This window comes from Mustela putorius, unplaced genomic scaffold, assembly GCF_011764305.1.
Source record: "Mustela putorius furo isolate JIRA1106 unplaced genomic scaffold, ASM1176430v1.1 tig00000929_pilon_pilon_pilon, whole genome shotgun sequence".
Classification (NCBI taxonomy): domain Eukaryota; kingdom Metazoa; phylum Chordata; class Mammalia; order Carnivora; family Mustelidae; genus Mustela; species Mustela putorius.
The window spans coordinates 2,669,532-2,688,460 of record NW_025421520.1 but is presented as its reverse complement, the minus strand read 5'-3'; the positions used below and the strand labels follow the sequence as shown (position 1 = coordinate 2,688,460).

At 48.6% G+C, this 18,929-nt stretch overlaps 1 protein-coding gene across 1 annotated transcript; it reads right to left on the bottom strand.

Annotated features, from left to right (window-relative positions):
• Window positions 1-6,711: 6,711 nt before the first annotated feature.
• Window positions 6,712-14,004, bottom strand: CNPY1 (canopy FGF signaling regulator 1). The gene is made up of 4 exons (XM_013063282.2): window positions 13,737-14,004; window positions 13,159-13,362; window positions 11,391-11,487; window positions 6,712-7,355 (listed from the first exon to the last, which is right to left on the bottom strand). The coding sequence occupies exons 2-4, from the start codon at window positions 13,300-13,302 to the stop codon at window positions 7,318-7,320; spliced, it is 279 nt and encodes a 92-aa protein (XP_012918736.1). The 5' UTR covers window positions 13,303-13,362; window positions 13,737-14,004; the 3' UTR covers window positions 6,712-7,317.
• Between the last annotated feature and the right edge of the window lie 4,925 nt (window positions 14,005-18,929).

Here is an 18,929-nt window from a genome sequence, read left to right as displayed (position 1 = left end):
CACCCACCTGTCCAGCGCCCAGCGAGCCCTTGTTTGACCGGCACCTCCCAAGTGTTTGGAGGACCCAGGATTCCCGCAGTGTGGCCCCTGGGGACCCCAACCTGCCCTGCGGCCTCCAGGAGAGGCAAGGGCAGAAGGCAGTGGACGATCTTGAATGTGGTCTTCCCAGGAGGACGGGGAGAGGGACCAGCAGTGTCAGTTCAGTGGGTTCCAGGCAGAGTGGGTCAGGCCGGCAGACACACCAGGGAGCAGGTCACGGAGTCCCTAGCTGAACAGCGTCCCTTGGTCCCTAGCTGGGTTTGGAGACGCTCTCCCAGAGTCAGGCTTTCAGAGGGAGGACGACCAGGCTGCAAACTGGCCACAGGCACTTAATCAAACAGAAACGAAAACCCCAGAAGGGTCCAGGCGATTCCGTCTGCTCTCCTGCACCCCCTGCACGGCAGGAGCCTAACTGTAAAGGAGAATCTGTGCTTTCTGCTCGGCCGGAAAGTAGCAAGAGGAGATGACATGGTTTTGCGGTCTGAGTTTGTGTTCAGCTCAAAGTAACATGCCTGCCCCAAATCTGCCCCTACAGGCGACCAGGCAAGGCAAGTCCGGGGGGACACCAGCCGCAGGCGCTGCCAGGGCCGTGAACGGCGACGGCCCCCGGGGAGACAGGCAGGCCTGGCGTTCTTGCCAGCCCGTCTGCAAATCTGACAACTGCCCCCCCTCAGGTCTGTCTCTGTCTCGGCTGGGATCGCAGGTGACCTGGAAGTGTCGACTCCCCTGCAAGGTGCCCGCCAGGGGCTTGACGGAAAGACCACCCAGCCGCTCTGCCCACCGCCCCCTCCCAAGGTCTCTGCCTCTTCCTTCTCAGGGCAGGAGAGCCTGGAGGTCTGGGTGGGCTCCTCGCCCCCCTGGATCCCCCCTCGCTCCCACCAACGGCCCCTGAAGGGAGCAGAGTTCCAGCCCCCACCTCTCATCAGCGGGCGGTCAGGGTAGGGTTTCTTCCGGACACCAGCCGGGGTCTTTTCTGGGTCTGCCTTTCCCACGACTGACCTCAAAAACGCTGGGGGCCCAGGAGGAGGTGGCCTTCTCGAGGACGAAGATGAGGCCCCCAGTGCTTGTCCAGCGTGGCGGGCAGCCGCATTCACACTGACGCCTCCGGCGGGATCACCCTCATCTCCACTTCCCATTGAGAATCCCCAGCTTCCCCGTCGGAACGTGGAGGGGCCCCTGCCCACCTCCCCTCTGCCTTTCCCGGTGGGGCCTCACAGCACACAGGTGTCTGACGAAACGTGGGGGTCGGCAAGTGTTGTCATGTAGGGGGACCGTTACTGGGGGGCGCAGGCTGCTGGGGACCGTTACTGGGGGGGGCGCGGGCGGCTGCTGGGGGCCGTTACTGGGGGGCGCAGGCTGCTGGGGGCCGTTACTGGGGGGGGGGGGGCAGGCTGCTGGGGACCGTTACTGGGGGGGCCGCGCGGGCTGCTGGGGGGGGCCGTTACTGGGGGGCGCAGGCTGCTGGGGGCCGTTACTGGAGGGGGCGCAGGCTGCTGGGGGCCGTTACTGGGGGGGGCGCGGGCTGCTGGGGGCCGTTACTGGGGGGCGCGGGCTGCTGGGGGCCGTTACTGGAGGGGGCGCAGGCTGCTGGGGGCCGTTACTGGGGGTGGCGCGGGCTACTGGGGGCCGTTACTGGGGGTGGCGCAGGCTGCTGGGGGCCGTTACTGGGGGGGGCACAGGCTGCTGGGGGCTGTTACTGGGGGGGTGCAGGCTGCTGGGGACCGTTACTGGGGGGCGCAGGCTGCTAGGGGCACCCCCAGCCCCAGGCAGGCAGCATCGAGTCTGTGTGAGCTTGCGGGTGCGTAGGAAGAGGGTTTGGGTGAGAAGTTTCTCTGGTTCGGGCCCACGGCTCACTCTGAGCGGAACACGAAGCCGGGATTCCGGGCCCAGCCTGAGCGCAGAGCCGGGAGCGGGGCTGCCGTGGAGGAGAGAAGGAACGGAAGGAGCCGCGCTTTGTCTGTGGCAGTGGCGGCCCATGGTGTTGTCTCCTCGGGGACGCAGGGCCGGACGGCCGGGCTCCAGGGCAAGCTCGGGCTGCTCAGAGCAAGGCAGCACGCCAGCACCGGAGAAAGGGCTGCCCACCTGGGCCCACTGCCCCAGGGGCTCGGGTCACGCCATGGCAGTCCCCGGGGGGAGCTATGGGGGTGTCCGGGCCGGGAGGGATCGGGCCCGTGTGGTTACTCCCCTCTGGCCTAGTGTATCAGGGAACACTTCCGTCTGTGGGAGTAAGTCGTCCGAGCTAGAAGAACAAAGGCTTTGATGGGTTTGACACTCAGTCGCCAGGTAGAAGGAAAACCATTTCTTTAAAAAAAAAGTCTTAAGGTTCAAACACCACCCCCGCTGGCGGAGAGTCGGCCCCGTTTGCGGCTCCGATCTGGCCTCTGTCTCCTGCAGGAGCCTGCAGCGCCACTGGGCCTGGACATGGGGCCACTGGGCCTCACACGGGGTCACGGGACTTCCTGTGGCTTGTGATGGGCAAACGGCCACGCCACTGCTGCCACGCGAGGCTGAGCCAGAGCCTGGACGCTTTCACCCTGGAAACCGGCCGAGGCTTCAGGATCCATGATGTATACAAAATGGAGCAAATTCACAGCATCTCCTGTTCCCCACTGGGGGTCCTACTAAAAACCCAAACCCAACCAAACAACCCCCCAAAACCAAAAAAAAAAAACAAAAATACCTCACTCAAGTGGCCCTTTAATCTTAGGGCATTAAAATTTAATCACCAGCTCTGATTGCATATAAAGGCATTTCAAGGGTGTATTTTCACCTTAAGGTCTAATAATTTAATAACACTCATTGAACCGCATTTGTATCAGACTTCGCTCTGTTTTAATACAATGTTGCTTTAAACAGGGCCCATTTTTAATGGGGGCCAAATAGACTATTTTTTGGTTCTCTGCTTTCTTCTACAAACCACAGGGCATGAAGATGCTTAATCAGCGCCCTTTGATGAAGAACAACAAAGCCATAAAGATCATTTCTATCAGACAATGAAAGTCACCTGATTGGAATCTTCTCTCTCTCTGTTGACAGTGGTGTTACCTCAAGGATTACCATCACCCTTTCTCGGCTGGTATCCGAGACTGTGCTGCAGAGGAACTCCCACTTGTTCGGAAAGTGGCTTTGAGGCCAAAACCTTAATATAAAATGTCAGGAGTACATTCTAACTCTTCGGGTGCCAGCCTCGCTATTCATGAAGTTGGAAAACGGTATTAATATTTTAACTTATCACTTACAGGATCTTCCCGGGTCTCAGCCATGCTTAATTAGCTGACACTGGCCATCCGACCTTCTGTTATGTAACCTGCATACCTTCCACACTGGCTTAGTAACAGCCCCGAACGGAGGAGGAAGTTCCCGGAGCCTCTGTCTGCTCCAAGGGCAGACTTGCGCGGCTCGGGGGTGTGTCCCAGCTCAGCCAAGTGTGCCGCCGGCTGTCGCCCACGCTGGCGTTGTGGGGAACACGGCTGTGCTCTCGCCTATTTAACTGCTCCCCTCACTGTACGGGCTTCCACTTTGTGCCCTTATGTTTTGGGGGTTACGGTCTCGACCCGCGGCTGGCCAGATCAAATCTGTGTTCCGTAATAACCAGCCACATCACAATACAATTCTGATGCGTTTCCAGCAGAGTCTCCAAGCTCGTTGTTTTCCAGGAACTTCTTAACAGATGGACTGTGTTTTGTAACTATCTTGTGACATAGACTATTTTCTATATATCTGTTAAAATTTAGCATATTTTTTTCTTTCTTGAAAATCAAGATTAAGGAGCACAGGAATGATTTTTTTTTTTTCCCCTTAAGGAATTACAGAAATTTCCAGACACGTTTTCCTCTGAGATGTGCACCTTGGAGCAATCCCAGCTTCACGTGACTTCCCGCGGTCCAGACCTCATTTCCATGTACGGGGGTGGGTTTGCGCGCATCTGTGTTTCTGTGCTCCCGCCCGTCTCCAGGGCCCTCTGAGCACCCAGAAAGGTGGAGAACTCTACTTCTGATTGTTCAGACCCACCTCACAAGCCACACTAGATTTCTTACAGACAAATGAGCTCACTGTACATTAAATTTAATCACCATCTCCAAGAAGGGCAGGTTCTGGAAATGGACAAAACCAGTGGGCTGTTCCCCCTCAGCAAATACACGTTCAGGGCCAGGGGCATTGGGTACTAAGGGAGAGGACATGGTCGTCTACTGCGTCTTATCCTAGGTAGCGCAAGGGCAGTGAACGTCCATGATTCCGGACTCCAATTTCATTTCTCTCCTTCGGTCTTTGATCTATCCAGTTCCTTGCTGTAAATCCAGGCACCTAATCTGAGAATTTCAGGAAATGTATGAAGGGGCAGAAAGTTACAGGCAGAAAATCATAGCAAAACATATACTTGTGTCTAACAGGTGTTGTGACCATTTACTCTCATTGCTAATTACATTTTGGTATAAAACTACGTAATATACTATTGGGTGGGCTTCGAGATTTAAGATTAGCTCCAAAATTTGTGTCAAATCTTCAAACAGGCCACAGCATCACATCAAAGAATGGCTTCTCCTCCGATTCCATTATAACCTGAATTTTAAGAGTGATAGCTTAAAATTTTTTTTATTTACATGAAGCCATTACATACATGAATATATACCAACCCAAGCCGAGAAGTAGGCAGAACAAATATAACCAGCTATTGACTCTGGTTTTTTAGGGCTTGTCTTAGTAAATCAAGTATTGATTTCTCCCATTTGGGACTTTGGCTCAATTCCACTTTCCACTCCTCGGTGAAATGGATTCAGTGGTCTTGGCTTATTCTTAGCAAGTAGTGATCCACGTAACAGAATATAAACAGTGCATTGCAGCCAATTTGGTTTCTCTTTATGAGAACAGGTTCCCAGAGCCTTCCAGGGAGACCCAAAGAACCTGTCTCATAAAAGCACGACTTGAAACCACTGCCCGAACGTGCCTGCTCTCCCCATTATTTTAATGAACATCACACCCCCCACTTTTTTTCCTCCAGGAATCTTTCTGACCCAGAATTAAGTTGCTTTTCATTGATTCTGAGAAACTTTTGTGCCACACTTTGGGTGTTTGGGTGTTGCTTTTTTTTTTCCCCCAGGCTTTTTGCTTTGTTTTGGTTTGGGTCAACAAGCGTCATTAAGAAGGCGGGACTGTGGCTCAGAGGGACGCTAAAGCGAGCAACTACTCTGTCTCATTATCGCTCATTAGTGAAAGCACCACAGCCTGACTGTGCCCTACAGGAAACACCCGCATGTCTGCAGCTGTAAGAAACGTGGTGATCGTGTCTATCCCGCAAACGTATATTTAATCAGTAACTTAGCAAGTCACAGTATTTACATGAGCTTAACAAGTTTGAGCTGGGAAAAAAATTCTGGAAAGAACCAGTAGGTAAGTCAGGAGCTACCAAAAGTCTTCGAAGACACAAGACTAGTTCTCCTCAGAGATAAGAAACAACTGAAAAGCCATATTTGGCAAGACCTTCAAGGATCGCTATTAGAGGCGAGATGCGTGGTTCTCTCCAGTCAAAGCAAGCGTTTCACCACCCGTGAGAACTTCCACGGGGGAAGGAAGACGGAGCCCTCAGGTTCACTTAGGTTGTTAGCTGTGTCTGTATCTGAGACTTTGTGACAATGGCCAGTGAGAGTCTGGGAAGCCTGAGGTCACACTTGCACGGTCACGGATGTGCCAGCTCTGGGCGCACCTGCCCGCCACGGCCACGGTCATGCTCTCATGAAGGAATCAGGCTCGTGGGCAGTGCACCTACCAAGGAAGCCCAAGTCTGGGAGGTGTTCGTGACTCGGAGCTATCTGAAATGCTGAATTAATCTTAATTAGACAGGTTTACGTAAAGATGTAGGGACCGTGCTGTAAATCACAACTTTGCTACCTGACTGAAAGATGGGGCTAATTGTTCTGGAAGCCCATTTCCATTTTCTATCAGTGCAGGTTCCCTGGGCTCCAATACGTAGGGTCTGTCCTTGATAACCAGCCACAGATGTGTCCAAACATCACATGCCTTTCCGTTTCCCCAAAGAAACAAGTGACATGAATCTAAAATTCTGACTTCCAGTAAGAAGTGAGGGGAAAGAAGGGAAAAAGTGGAAACTGCTTCCCCTTAATTTTGGTAAATGCTCCTAAGTTTCAGAACTCCCTCCTTGCCGAAGCCTTAGCTGAGTTTTTCAGGCAATGATGGACCACATTACAAGAGAGATTTTGCTCTTTGAGGGCAGAATTTATCTTATCCTATCTGGAAAATTCTCACTGCCAACAACAAGCATTTCTTCTTTTAAAAAGAAGTGTGTGGAACACATCCTGACATTTTAAATAATTAAAGTCAGATTCCATTGAATGTAAATTTAACAGAGACAGTGAAATACCCAAGAGCAATATGTTTACTAGGTTCTGCATAAAGTGTGATCAATGGGTGATTCCTTCCCTCCACCTCCACACCTACCAAAACACCCAAGTCGGGAGAATAACAGGTTAGTTAGGAGGAAGATACACATGCTGGCTGTTAGCCGAAAGTCTTTTAAAACACACACACGCTAGAGTTTGCAGCAAAACAAAACATGGTCATTGGTATCATCTTTGAAGAATGCACAGTGTAATCATAAATCGACTCTCTGAATCATCTGAATTCAGAAGGTACGCATGAGAAAGACCACCGTCCTGCTCGCTGTAAAAATATTCATTATTTTTTATGTATTCAATTACATTTTAGAGATTAAAAAGTTTTTAAACTTAGGGTTTAAAGCTGGAAATTTGATTTTCATTCCTGATATAAAATAAGCTTGTTTCTTTTACTGATCACCATATAGATCCAAGAAGACATAATCTGGAATTTGTAGCAATATATTTTCTTAATTTCCTGACCAATCAAGTATTTAAGAAATCAAATCAAGTTCTTATCAAAGGGAACGGGATACTTGTAGGCGCGCCCGGTCAGCGATACGCAGGGTCAGATCCTTATTTCATTTATGAAATGGCTTCGCTTTTTTCTTATTATCAAATTAAATGCTTTACTCCCAACTCTGTCTGTACCAAAATCCAGAAAGCTGATTTGTTTTATGCCTTCCTTCACCTCCCTATAGAAAGAACCAGGAAGAACCGGGTTTGTTGTGATGCCAAACAACGGATTTTCCAAAAAAATGTCCTACATGAGACGACATGGTATAAATGAGAGACGCAGACTTTCTTCCCGTGAAGAAACAAGAAGATATGAACGTGGCTGTTGACCGGTGCGCCGCGGCTCCCCTCACCACCCGAGGGGCCTGGCACCCTAGAGCTCGGTCTGCTTAGCAGCGGTTTTGCAGAGATCTGGGGGGGAAAAAGTTACACAACATCACTCTCACATTTAATCACAGCGTGTGAGTCACTAACCTTCTGCAAAACCCCACATATTTACGGAAGCATATTTTAAAACCTTTTTTGTCGTGGAAATTTTCAAATACACACACACGCAGATAAAAGGGTATAGTCTACTCCCTCGGACTCCAAACCTAGCCTCGACACCTGTCAAAGCTACTCTAGTCCCATCTTCCAGCCTTTTTTTCCTGGAATATTTAAAAACCCAAGCCCAGGGATCATACCGCTTTGCCCATGGCCTTGGGAGTATTTAAGGAACGCTTTAAATTGGGGCACAGCACGCCTGGCGTTTATCCCAAGGAGCAGAGAGGCAAGGAGATGCTCTAACACACACTCCTTTTCCAACTGGAAGCAATTCATGCCAATTCTCTTTAAAAAGACTACGGATTATTTTAACTACATCGTTTATTTAAAACAGGAATATACCGACCTTTGAAAGTAATCATTTGGCATATTATCATTCAATACTATCATTGGGAAGGCTGCACAGAAAGGTAAAAATGCTTTTCCTTTAAATGCAGGCTAAACATTTCAAGATACTTGGTGCCTTATTTCCTGTGTTGCCTTCAAATGATCATGTGACAGATTCGTCAGTCTAACAGTTTAAATGTTCAGATTTACTATGAAAGCAGAAGTGACGTGCGTCCCGAAGACATTTCTGTCTTTGCGTCGACACCGTCACACTCTAGCTAATGACGACCCCACAAACCGCAGACTACCCATTCACCCATGATCTAGAGTGTTACGTTCTCTACCATCAGTGGAATGTAGCTATACTTTTTATCATGACCCAATTATCGTATTAAGATTTTAAAACATCATCTTGACTTCAAGACGTTAAAATGACAATCTGGCAAAGCCTGGGTCACGGGCCACAAAATATTCCATCAGGAAAATCTAATGAGCTGGCTTTTCTTCTTCTTCTTTTTTTTATTTTTGTCTAGGGGAAACCCCCCCCAGATTACGTATGGGGTAGCCCTCTTATTCTGTCTTACACCCCAACAACGGGATGTATTTGGTGAACTTTTGTTTTATGCAGTGATTAAAGCGGCGGGGTATCCACAGCCCCATCTGCAATCAGATCATCTTTCACTGAGGTTTTCTGTACTGATTCAAAAGGTGGAACATAATGTTTGTGAAAATCCCACTGATGTGTTATTTTAAAATCCAAACGGTCATCTTGAATGTAATAGATGTTTTCTCCATCCTCCCCCATTTGCTGTTTGTGGCTGGGGGTGTACTGGGGGTGTACTCCACTTAAGGAATCAGTGGACGGGAGGGATCTCTCCTGACGCACGCACACACCAAATCACCACGACGCACTCTTCCAACACCTTACAATTTCATGTCAATTCTACCTCACGAAAGCAGAAGTCTTAAAGTCTGGGAGTGTGCCCTCATCTGCGACTACATAATTATTGAAAGATTAAAGTGAATTGACCTACGTGAAAGAGAAAAAAGCAAAATTCATATATAAACGCATATAAGAAACGCACGTGCACACACACATGCATAAAGTAGAAAAAGGGACCAACTTTCCAATTAGAGCTCTAGTTCTAGAAGCATCTGTTTAAGAGAAGTTATCTCCTTAAAAACAGTCTGTAGACATTTTTGCAGACCTCAGTGGAGTGTCTTGGATACCGCAGACTCTGGGTAGCACGTCACTGGTTAAGGCACGTTCAGAGCCTCTAGTACACGTCTGTACACACACACACACCCATGTCTTCCAAACATCTTTAAAATGAGGAGGCCCATCACAGTAAAGTTGCGGGACAACAGATCAAGGTAAAGTATTACCTCGAGAAGCAGGGCACGGACGCCGAGCTCACACAGGACACCTGCTACCCCATATAAACGTTCCGTGGGAGAGCACCCAGTTCTTCTACCGCGGGAGCGTCTCACCTTCTACGCGGTCATCTGAAACTGTCCCAATATGTCAAAACACACCGCTTCTTTGTTGTCGGGGTCCACACATGCCATTTTTCTTACTGATGTGTTGCTTTAGCCTTTTCTGGCAATAATTTTTAAGTTTGAAAAACGTCCATCTTGCTATGGACTGTTAACTTACTTCAACAGTAGCAGACTCGGGGGTGTGGGGGGGCGAGTCTAGCCTCTTTTCAGGATTAACATACCCGCAGTTTTTAACTGATATCCGTAACCTCCATAAATGGGTTTCTCTGAGAAACCCAGCTTGGAGACCACGGCACTGTGGTGCAGTCAGAGACGGTTACCTCTGGGGTGGCTAGCTGGCCTTCTCGGGAGTCCCGCGGCCCTGATGTTTCTGTTTAGAGTGTAAGGACTTCACCAGTTTTCAAACAATTAAACGCTATTGAGAATTAGTTATCTAATGTTTTATGTTACACCAGTAGCCGTGCGTGTATCTTAGTTTCCCCTTATGCTCATATTTTCTCGGGGTTCACATTATTTTTCTAATTATAAATACGCAAAAGGAGTGAAAAGACATTACTGAACTCAAGTCAAACTGCGGCATTTAGGAACAGAGCCTTTCCCCCAGGATCTGATTATGTGGGTCAAGGGCTGCTGTGAAGACTTGGTGGAACTTTCTCAGGCCTGCCTGTAAGGTCTGAACAGGTGTTTATAGAGCAAATGTGTTGCATTTGCCACAGATGGTTATGATGAGTCCAAACCCTTTGTGAGGAAAAAACAGGAAAACAGACATTTTCTGGCTTGGTCATTGCATTTTTGCTTGTATCTTCAAGCATATGTACATCTCCAAATTGTTTGAAAAACTTTGGAAATACTTTCTTTGGGAAATCGAGGCTATGCCCTTACTGATGTGAATTTGACAACATTGCAACATTAGGTAACTGAACTCCAGGAGCCGGCTCTCCCCCACCCGGACGACCCTAGTCCCGGACAACCCTAACTGCGTCATGCCGTGTACTCTTCTTCAAACTCCCAACCAAACTGGATCTTATTATTATTTTTCAAACTGGATTTTAAGCAGAAAACAACCCTATTATCTACTCAGAGTAAGAAAACTTTTCCCTATTAATGTGCATTTATAACTTTCTTCTTTAATAACTTTCAATGACATGGATATTTACCTACAAATGTGCAGTAAACATTATTTTAAGGATTTTGGCACTAAATTCGATACTGCGGATGCAGGTGCATTATACTTTATTATAAGCAATTGCTAAATATCTCAAGATTCTGCAATGGCGTAAAAGTACTTCCAGGACTTTAAATCACTGTCTTCATATGTATGGTTCATTTTCTGCAAGATCTCTGAAAAGGCTGCCCAACTTGGCTACATCCTGGTAAGTGTTTTAAGTAAGCATCATAGTGATACTCCCCTAGAAGGTTCACAGGCCACCAAACAGGTAGAAAGGCCAATGGTAGTAACATAGTTTCAACTTCGCATGAATCAAGCTCTGTAATTTATCTAGCTTCTGAGTGTGTGTCTGTGTGTGAATATAACTCAAGTATTCTTTTCTACCCTCTGCCAGAAAGAAAAATATTTTAAGAACAAGTGGATTTCTGGGAAATTAACTTGAAAAACAAATATCCAGCTCCCCTTACCGATCAACAAACAAACACACAAAAACCTTTTCAAAATCTCGCACTAAATAAAGATCCCACCTTCTGTCTGCAGGCAAGTCCTAAAGAGATTCTCCTTCCTGATGCAGGATGGAGAAGCCCAGCTCTCTCGGAGTTTGGAAAGAGAAAGTGCTTTGGATCCGTCCAATTCTGATGAGCACGTGGTCCCTAACATCTGAGAGTCTAGCCTGAGCCCCTTAGACTTTGCTGACAAAGCAGAGGCAAGAAGTGTCAAGGAGGGAGCTGGAGCCCCCCGAGCCCTGTGGTTCTGTTTGTTTGTTCTCTCCCACTCGGTGTCTTTCTGATTCAGTGGAGAGCCCTCAGTGGCAGGGAGAAAGCAAGGCGCCGTTTGAAAAAACATGGTGCGGCGCAGGGGGAGAAGGGGTGGGCGCGCGAGGACACATGTTACATCAGACACAGTACCTGCCTTTCCACTGCACAGCTTGTCAGCGAGGTGATGTGCCTCCTGGGCGATAAGGGAGAGTATCTCGTCTTCGTGCTCCTCTAGTATGGCCTCGCACTGCGGAAACGGAATCACAGCACAGGTGGAGAGACACGCACGGGGCGTCTGGTTAGAAGCACTTACCAACATTTTCTTAGCTGGAAATAGAAAATCGGGTTGCCAAGGTGGCCCATTTTTATTAGCCCCTTGGTGTAAGACATCGCGGCATTGGCTCGACCCCCTCTCCCCAGAATGTTAATTGCATCATTTTCCTGGGACTTAACCAACTGATTAGTGGTGTTGAAAGACGAGGGTAAGGGAGGAAGCTAGTTCTTCGGATCTGTTCCTCTCCCTTACATTGGAATGTGAGGACTAGGAAGAAATGGGTCTCCTAGGTGGGGCCGAAAAGTCTTAGCTTTGTTTTTGTTTGTTTTAGAGCCCTTCAAAGAACACAGCTCCTTGGAAATGGTTAAACCCGGTTCCCTCAGATTTAACAGAACAATCCACGTTGTGGTTTTAAAACAGAGTCTGAAGTGTGAAAACAATCCTGAAAGCGATCAAAACAGACCGGGCCTCAATCCCACTGTGGGTAACAGGCTTGACAGTTACTCGGGGAAGTTTCTTTTCCTACCATTTAGAGATCCATTCATAATTTCACTCTGCTTCTACCTCCAAATCTAACTTTTCAGAGAAGAGGGGGCCCAAATTTGCCCAGACATTAAAAAAAAAAAATCTTCAATTCTAAGTAAAGTGTGTGTCTGTGTTAGAGACGCACAGGGCTACAGTTTCAGGAATTAGGAAGCTGCAGAAGGGCATTCACTCGAGACTTGCAAATCATTTTCCAAGTTCATTAAGCAAGACTTTAAAATTTTTCAATGGCCTTTAAAAATATTTAAATTCCACTATAATGTGTTGATTTAAAACCTGTGAAATGCAAGCACACTCACTCACTGCAATTTCTCATCCACAGCACTTTTAACCTGGAATTATTGCCTCTACTTTTTAATTAAAATGAAATCTTCAAAAGTCAGCTAAAGCCCTTATTTCAGGGTTTCAGCATGCCTGACATTTTGGCCAATGTGTGAACTTAATACATTTTTTAAACAGGCTTTCCCATCAGTTCGTCTGATTCAACAGCATTAAGTAAAGTGAAATATATTGGAATATATTTTGCCTGGCACATTCTAGCAACCCAGAGGCCAGCCTTCATCTAAAATAAACACTGTACTGGACGGAAGTTTGGCATTAAGCCAGCTATCATACCTAAGCCTTTGTTTAACTTAGTTTGTGCTAAAATACTTGAATTAACTCAGGAAAGAAATTCTCTTCTGTGAAGCCTGAAGGGGGGGGGACGGATGATGTATGTCACTCTTCCTCTACCATTTGGCTGTAAATATTTGAAAGCGACATTCATTTTAATTTGGATTTTAACCTAGGAGCCACGACCCCTGATTCTTTCTGTGGGAACCTGGAAGGGACTCCTCCCCAAGCCCCACAGCACAGAAACACACAGACTGTGTCTCAGAGTCCCTGGGAGCTACCACAGCACTTTCTGGAAAATGTCTTCTGTCTCCAGAGCCCCCGTTAGGTGTCTCACATTGCTCAATGCCCGGTCACACTGAAAAGGCAGGACCACAAAGCAAACATAGCATTCGTCTCCAAACTCACCAACCCAAGCAAATAGCGAAAAAGAGAAACCAGAGAGTGTTCGTGGCGCCCAGGGTTCACCTGCCCGGGAAGAGAGCTTACCGCGAATTTCAAAGGTCTGTAAGCATCAGAATAGAAATAGAATTTTTTAAATTCTTTGTATATTGTGTCTCCTTTCCTTGGGGCAAATCTCTTAAACGCCTTCTCCTTGGTCACCGGGTCTTCTTCCAGCTTGTATTCGCTCATGCGCTCGCACACGCCGTCCAACAGGTCGGCCAGGAAAGCCTCCGAGCGGGCCAGGGGGACCTGCGGAGACAACAGGGGCAGGGAAGCGGTCTTGTGCGCTCGGGGCGCTCGGGGCTCGCGGGGAGGCACATGGAGACATTCGCCACCCCGTGAACGCCGACCTGCGTCCCCCGCGCAGCAGAACGTGCGCGCGGCCGGCCTCTTGACAGAATTTACCAAGCGAGCTTAAACGGTGCTTGTGGAAAAGGGCGGGTGTTTGCAAGGGGGCAGGCAAGACCCTGCACGCAAACTGGGAAGTCCACTTGTGCGGGCCATCCTCCCGGAAAGTCCCCGAGCACGCGCACGAAGGCACCGAGTACAGAAAATGGCTGTGATTGTGGACTTGCAGGGGAGCGGGAGAGAGAGGGCGGAAGGGGGAGAGAGAGACGCGGAACCTGGACACGACGAGAGGGGCCGGGGAGGGACGGAGGCGCGGCGAGCAGCGCGCCCCTCGCAGCCCGGCCCAGCCCGGCGGAGCCCAGAGGTGCGCCCCGGGGCGCGGGTGCCGCGCTGACGCCCGCGGGCGCGGGGGGGAGAGGGGCGGGCAGGGCGGCCCCCGGCGCGGCCGCGGGCTCTGGGGCCAGCTGGTGCCCGTCGCCGCGCGCCCCGCTCCCTCCGGGATCCGGCGAGGATTCAGAGGACCCCGCGGCCGCCACCTCCGCCCCGCGCGGGGGTCAAAGAGCGCCCCGCGCCCTTGGAAACCGAGACAAAAACTCGGGGCCCGTCTAGACAGGTCAAGGTGCAGGATGCGGCGTCCCCGCGGCTCCTTCCGGAAGGGGGCGGGGACCCGCCAAGGGCGCCGCGGACGCGCCCGGCCCGGCCTCTGCGGGCTTTCTCCCTCGCCACCCTCTGCTGATCAAAGTCGGAAGTTTGCATGACAACCGCGCTGAAAGGGGCTGAATCGCAAATGAACTCGGTTTCGGCGATGTTGATCCATCCAGACTCCATTGTCCGCTTTCAGACGCAGTGTGAACCCTTCCGGTGCCGGCGACCGCGCGGCTTGGAGGCGCGCGCTCGGGGCGCACAAAGGGTCCCCGCGCCTCCCGCCATCTGGCCGCGGGTTCCCGGGCGAGCGCAGCCCGGCGCGGTGGCCCTGCCCGCCCGCGCCTTCGGACCGCCGCTCCCGGGGAGGCCGCTCCGGGCCCCCCGCCCCGCCGTCCGCCCCCGCTCCGGGAGGGGTTGACTGCGTGGAAAACAGAACCGTGGACGGGGAAAAGCCAAAAAAAATCCGCCCCTGGTTCACTTCCCGCGGCCCCCAGCGTGTGCGCGGTAGCCGCGTCCCCGCCAGTGCCCCCAAACTGGGCTCGACGTCCAGTCTTTCTAGGCCCACGCGCTCATTTTTCGCAGTTAAATCGTGTGTTAAACTAGAATATACCAACACATGTCCTTGCTTGTTCACCAAACCGTCAGTTTTTAAAAACTCCCGAGCGTGTGTGTGTTTAATGTCTCAGTCAAAGGACCTAAAAGAAAGCGGCCTCAAGCGCGTTCCGAATACAAATCGCCTTTTACTTCCACTTTTAATGCTGCCCATCGAGCACTGTACATTGTAAAAACAAAACAAAACAAAACAAAAAACAAACCAAAAACCACAACCACAACAAAAAACGGTAATAGGTGGGTAAACTGGCAAACCGAAAATGCGTTTTATGAACTTACAGGAGCTACGGATTCTACTTGTATTGGGTCTGCAAGTCATAAAACACAGAGGTAAATTCTTAATTACAGTTAATCAAGCAGATCATTAGCAGAATGATGAGGGCTTTTTCCTGGCAGGCAGCGGCCCTTCGGTGTGCCTGCTACGTCTGAAATACTTCACCCCGCTTTCTCCTTGTCAGCAAAGCAGCATTTACTTTCTGGACAGGAGTCCACCCTTTCACCTAAAAAAATCCACCTGTGCCGGAGAAGTCCACCCTGGCTCCTCTCTCCTCCCACTCTGTCCCCTGTCGTCCCCAGTCAGAAGAGAAACAGGGTGGGGGTGGTAATCTCAGGAGGACGGGGTCGGAGCCCCGAAGAGCTGGGGCAATGTCATCGCTGTCCTCACGCATCCCAGTATGTTCACGTTGACCTGAGACCACTCTCGAATATGTGTTGTTGTTGTTGTTTTAAATTGCCCTAAGGTCCTGGGCCGTGTGCAGAAATCCCCCCCCCCCCAGCGTCTCAGAGGTGAGCAGATCCGAGGTTAATGGGCAGACGGCCTCCACAACTTATTTTGAGAGGGTTTCTGTTTGTTTCCGGGGCCGAGACTTTTTAAAAACAGTCCCCACATGAAAACTTGCCACGAAATGGATTTTTTTTTCAATTTTGGGAGTGTAAATTTCCACATTCAAATAGAGTGTGGTGCCTATTTTAACACAGATACGTTCGCAGCAAGAGATCAACATGTGAATTGTTGTTGTTTTGTGAGTCTGGAGGCGAACGGGCTTTTGAACATGTCATTAGCTGGCCCTGTGGAGGAAGCATTCTTGAAGAGGAGAAAATACTTGCCAGCAGATAGCTCGGAAATGCTTCATTGCAATCTCCACTAAAAACAAGAAAGGAAAAACACCAGCAGGAGAAGACTGGAGGCTATTTCAGAAGACTTAAAAAAATAATAGATTTTAAAATCTCAATCAAAGCACCCAATTTTATGAGAAAATGCTAAAGAAAAAGATGCTTTCCACGTTTGCTACAACACACGGGATTGCAGTTTGAACTGAGTGCACTTAGCCGAACTGCCTTCGGGAAATTTAAACGACTGTTCGTAGAATAACTGGGCCTTTTTCTCCCCTCAGAGTGTTTTGATTAGAAGAGGCAGTAAGTATTGAGACAAGGGGAATAAAACGAAGTCTTTCTTTCTGTACTATGAAGGTTTTGAATAGTACTTGTCAATAACGCAACTGCTATTGTAATCTTCGGGGAGGGCTGTCTCCACCCCACAAGGACGGTCTCGGAGATACTGGCCTCATTACAATATGAATGGAGACGGCCGCCATCATTGTACGCGGAGAAAACCCGACTCTGGCGGTTTTCTTATCACTCTGACTTTTCCAACAGGGGCTCGTTGCTGTGAGTTATACACACAGAAGGGATCCGTTATGACTTCATTGTGTGTGAAGTCGATCCTCACTTTTGCCCTTCTGAATCCTACCTACAACTCGGAATCCCCCTTCGTCGATGTCCTGTCTGTTTCTGTTTTCTTTCAGGCTTCTTCGGACCCTGGGCTTGCTCTGAGGGCAATGAAACCGGGGTGGAAAGAAGTACCCAGGCTTGAGAGCAGCGGGGGAAAGGAGCTGGAGGTTTTGGCTTTGGGTTCTGTAGGGAACTGGAGAGAGGGGTCTGTGCACACACCTTCCCGACAGTGAGTGGCACAGTGCCTCCCCTGTGCGTTCATTACTGTGCGGTCTTGTAGCGAATTTCTTGCTTGATAGCTATCACAATTAGGCAGGAATACAGTTACGTTACAGGGTACAATTGGGCGTGGAAACGTTCTTGTGGTAGCGGTGTCTTTTGCATAACAGCCTGGCAATCTCAAATGAATCTCACTTATCTTTTTCCACAGATATGAAACCAGTACTTAACTGCTTAGTGACTGATAATTGAGTTCGTATCGTTGCAAAGATTCTCTTTCTAAAGGTTTAGTTCATATAGAAATTTTAATTGCATTATAGCAAATATTGTGTCTGGCTTCATCACTAACTTTTCATCCATAAAAATGTTGAAATCACTTCTGATATTAGTTAAAAGTCAATATTTAGAAGGGAAAATTCAAGCCTCCTTTGCTCTAGGCTACGACAGGGGAAGCATGAGTTCAGAAACTTGTAAGATGATGAGCTATATAATTAGCTTTTATGTTAATTGACTGCTATGAGTTTGTTGTATGACACTTCTTCATATAATATGCAAATAGCATTGACTGTTTAGTTTTATTAGACAATATAATTAGAGAGCTAAAGGAGCTCGTTTCGATGAGGAATAATACGGTCTGGCGAATCTGCCTGTGTTCTGTGTATCAGTAGAAGTGGATTCCATCTGGACTTAATCAATAACAGAGACTTTAAGTGGCCTTTGTTTAGGGAACTAAAGCCAGCCAACACATAATAGAATTAATATCAGTTTTTCCCGTTACCATCAATTCCATGTTAAAACAGGTGAATTTCTGCAATCAATAAAAGGTTGGGGACAAAAATACAAAGATTTCAGCACGATATGCCACAAAGACACAGTACATTTATGGAAATAACATCAGCATTTTGCCTTCTTTAATCTGAATAATGAAAAGAGTCAGTCTTATCATTTAAGATAAAACATTTTGCAAGTGTTTCCTATTCTTCTGCTTGCACATCTGATGTTGTGACGAGGTATACGCTCAGGTTGTGAGGAAAACAGAAATAAAGAAAAAGAACGTGATTTGGGGGGGATTTCCCTACCTTTCAAAACCGGGAAATCACTTTTGTTTCAATCACTTTTTTTTTTTTTTTTTTTTTTTAAATTCTGGAGCCTATTCCCAGCTTCACAGTGATAAATGGAGTCAGAAAAAAAATTGCATCATGGTTCATCACTGATGAACTCTAAATGGGCCCACTGAACTCCATTTGACTTTTCCCTAAAGTTTAAAAAAACTTTACTTTCATTATCAAATGCAAACTTGGCCCTCATGTTTTGTTTCCCCATTCTAAAGACTATTCTGTTCATCTTCAAGAAAACCTTTAATTTTCACGCATTTTGGGTAAAATAGAAAAAATGCATTTGTCCACATGCAAATGTCACAATTTTCCCATCTTTTCAAAGAATCACCGGAAGCGAGGGCCCTGGGCGCCCTTCCCACGGTGTGCTCCTGAGCTGTGCCCTCTGTTGACAGACCCCGGAAGGATTTGCAGATTAAAGGAAAGAACAAGGCTAGAAAAAGTGCATAAAAGGGCGGCGGGAGCAGCGTGGCGGCGTTCACGGAGTGAGATGTGAATCTGTCCATCCATTTAACACGTATTTTCCGAACTCCATTACGTGTCAGACAGATCATTCAGGTGGTTGGAAAGAGAGTCCTCTGTGATTCCAAATAAAAATTAAGATCCTGGGGGTGGATGGGCCTGGGAGAGGTCGAGCAGATGCTGGTGAATGGGCATGTGGCTCCTCGTCTCTTGCTAATTCAGTATCTGTCTCCTTGTTTCACAGGCTCCTGCCTCGCCCCAAATCCACGAACCCTTGGCCGTCTCGTTGAACCATGACTGTGTGCTTTGGACCAGCCCCGCGGAACCCTTTCCCCAAACGGGAAAGGTGAAAACTCGGCGTTTGTGGAACCTGTCGTGGCATTTCCCAGCTGGTGGCGAAGGGGAAGATCTCCTAAGAAGCTGCGGGCGGGCCCGGGGCAAGAGAGACGGACCGCCGCACCCCAGAGCCCGTGTTGTGCCTTCCCCGCAGACGTGGAGATGCGCGCACGCTGGTTTCCACGGACCAGAAACGCAGCGCTGTTTTCTTTAAAACATTTTTAATAGCTAAAGTAATACCTTCACTTGATTAGGGGAAAGAAAATCCAAAAGGAACAAAAGGGCAGAGTCAAAGTGAGGCTGGGGACGCCGGGGTGGCTCAGTCGGTGAAGCGTCTGCCTTCGGCTC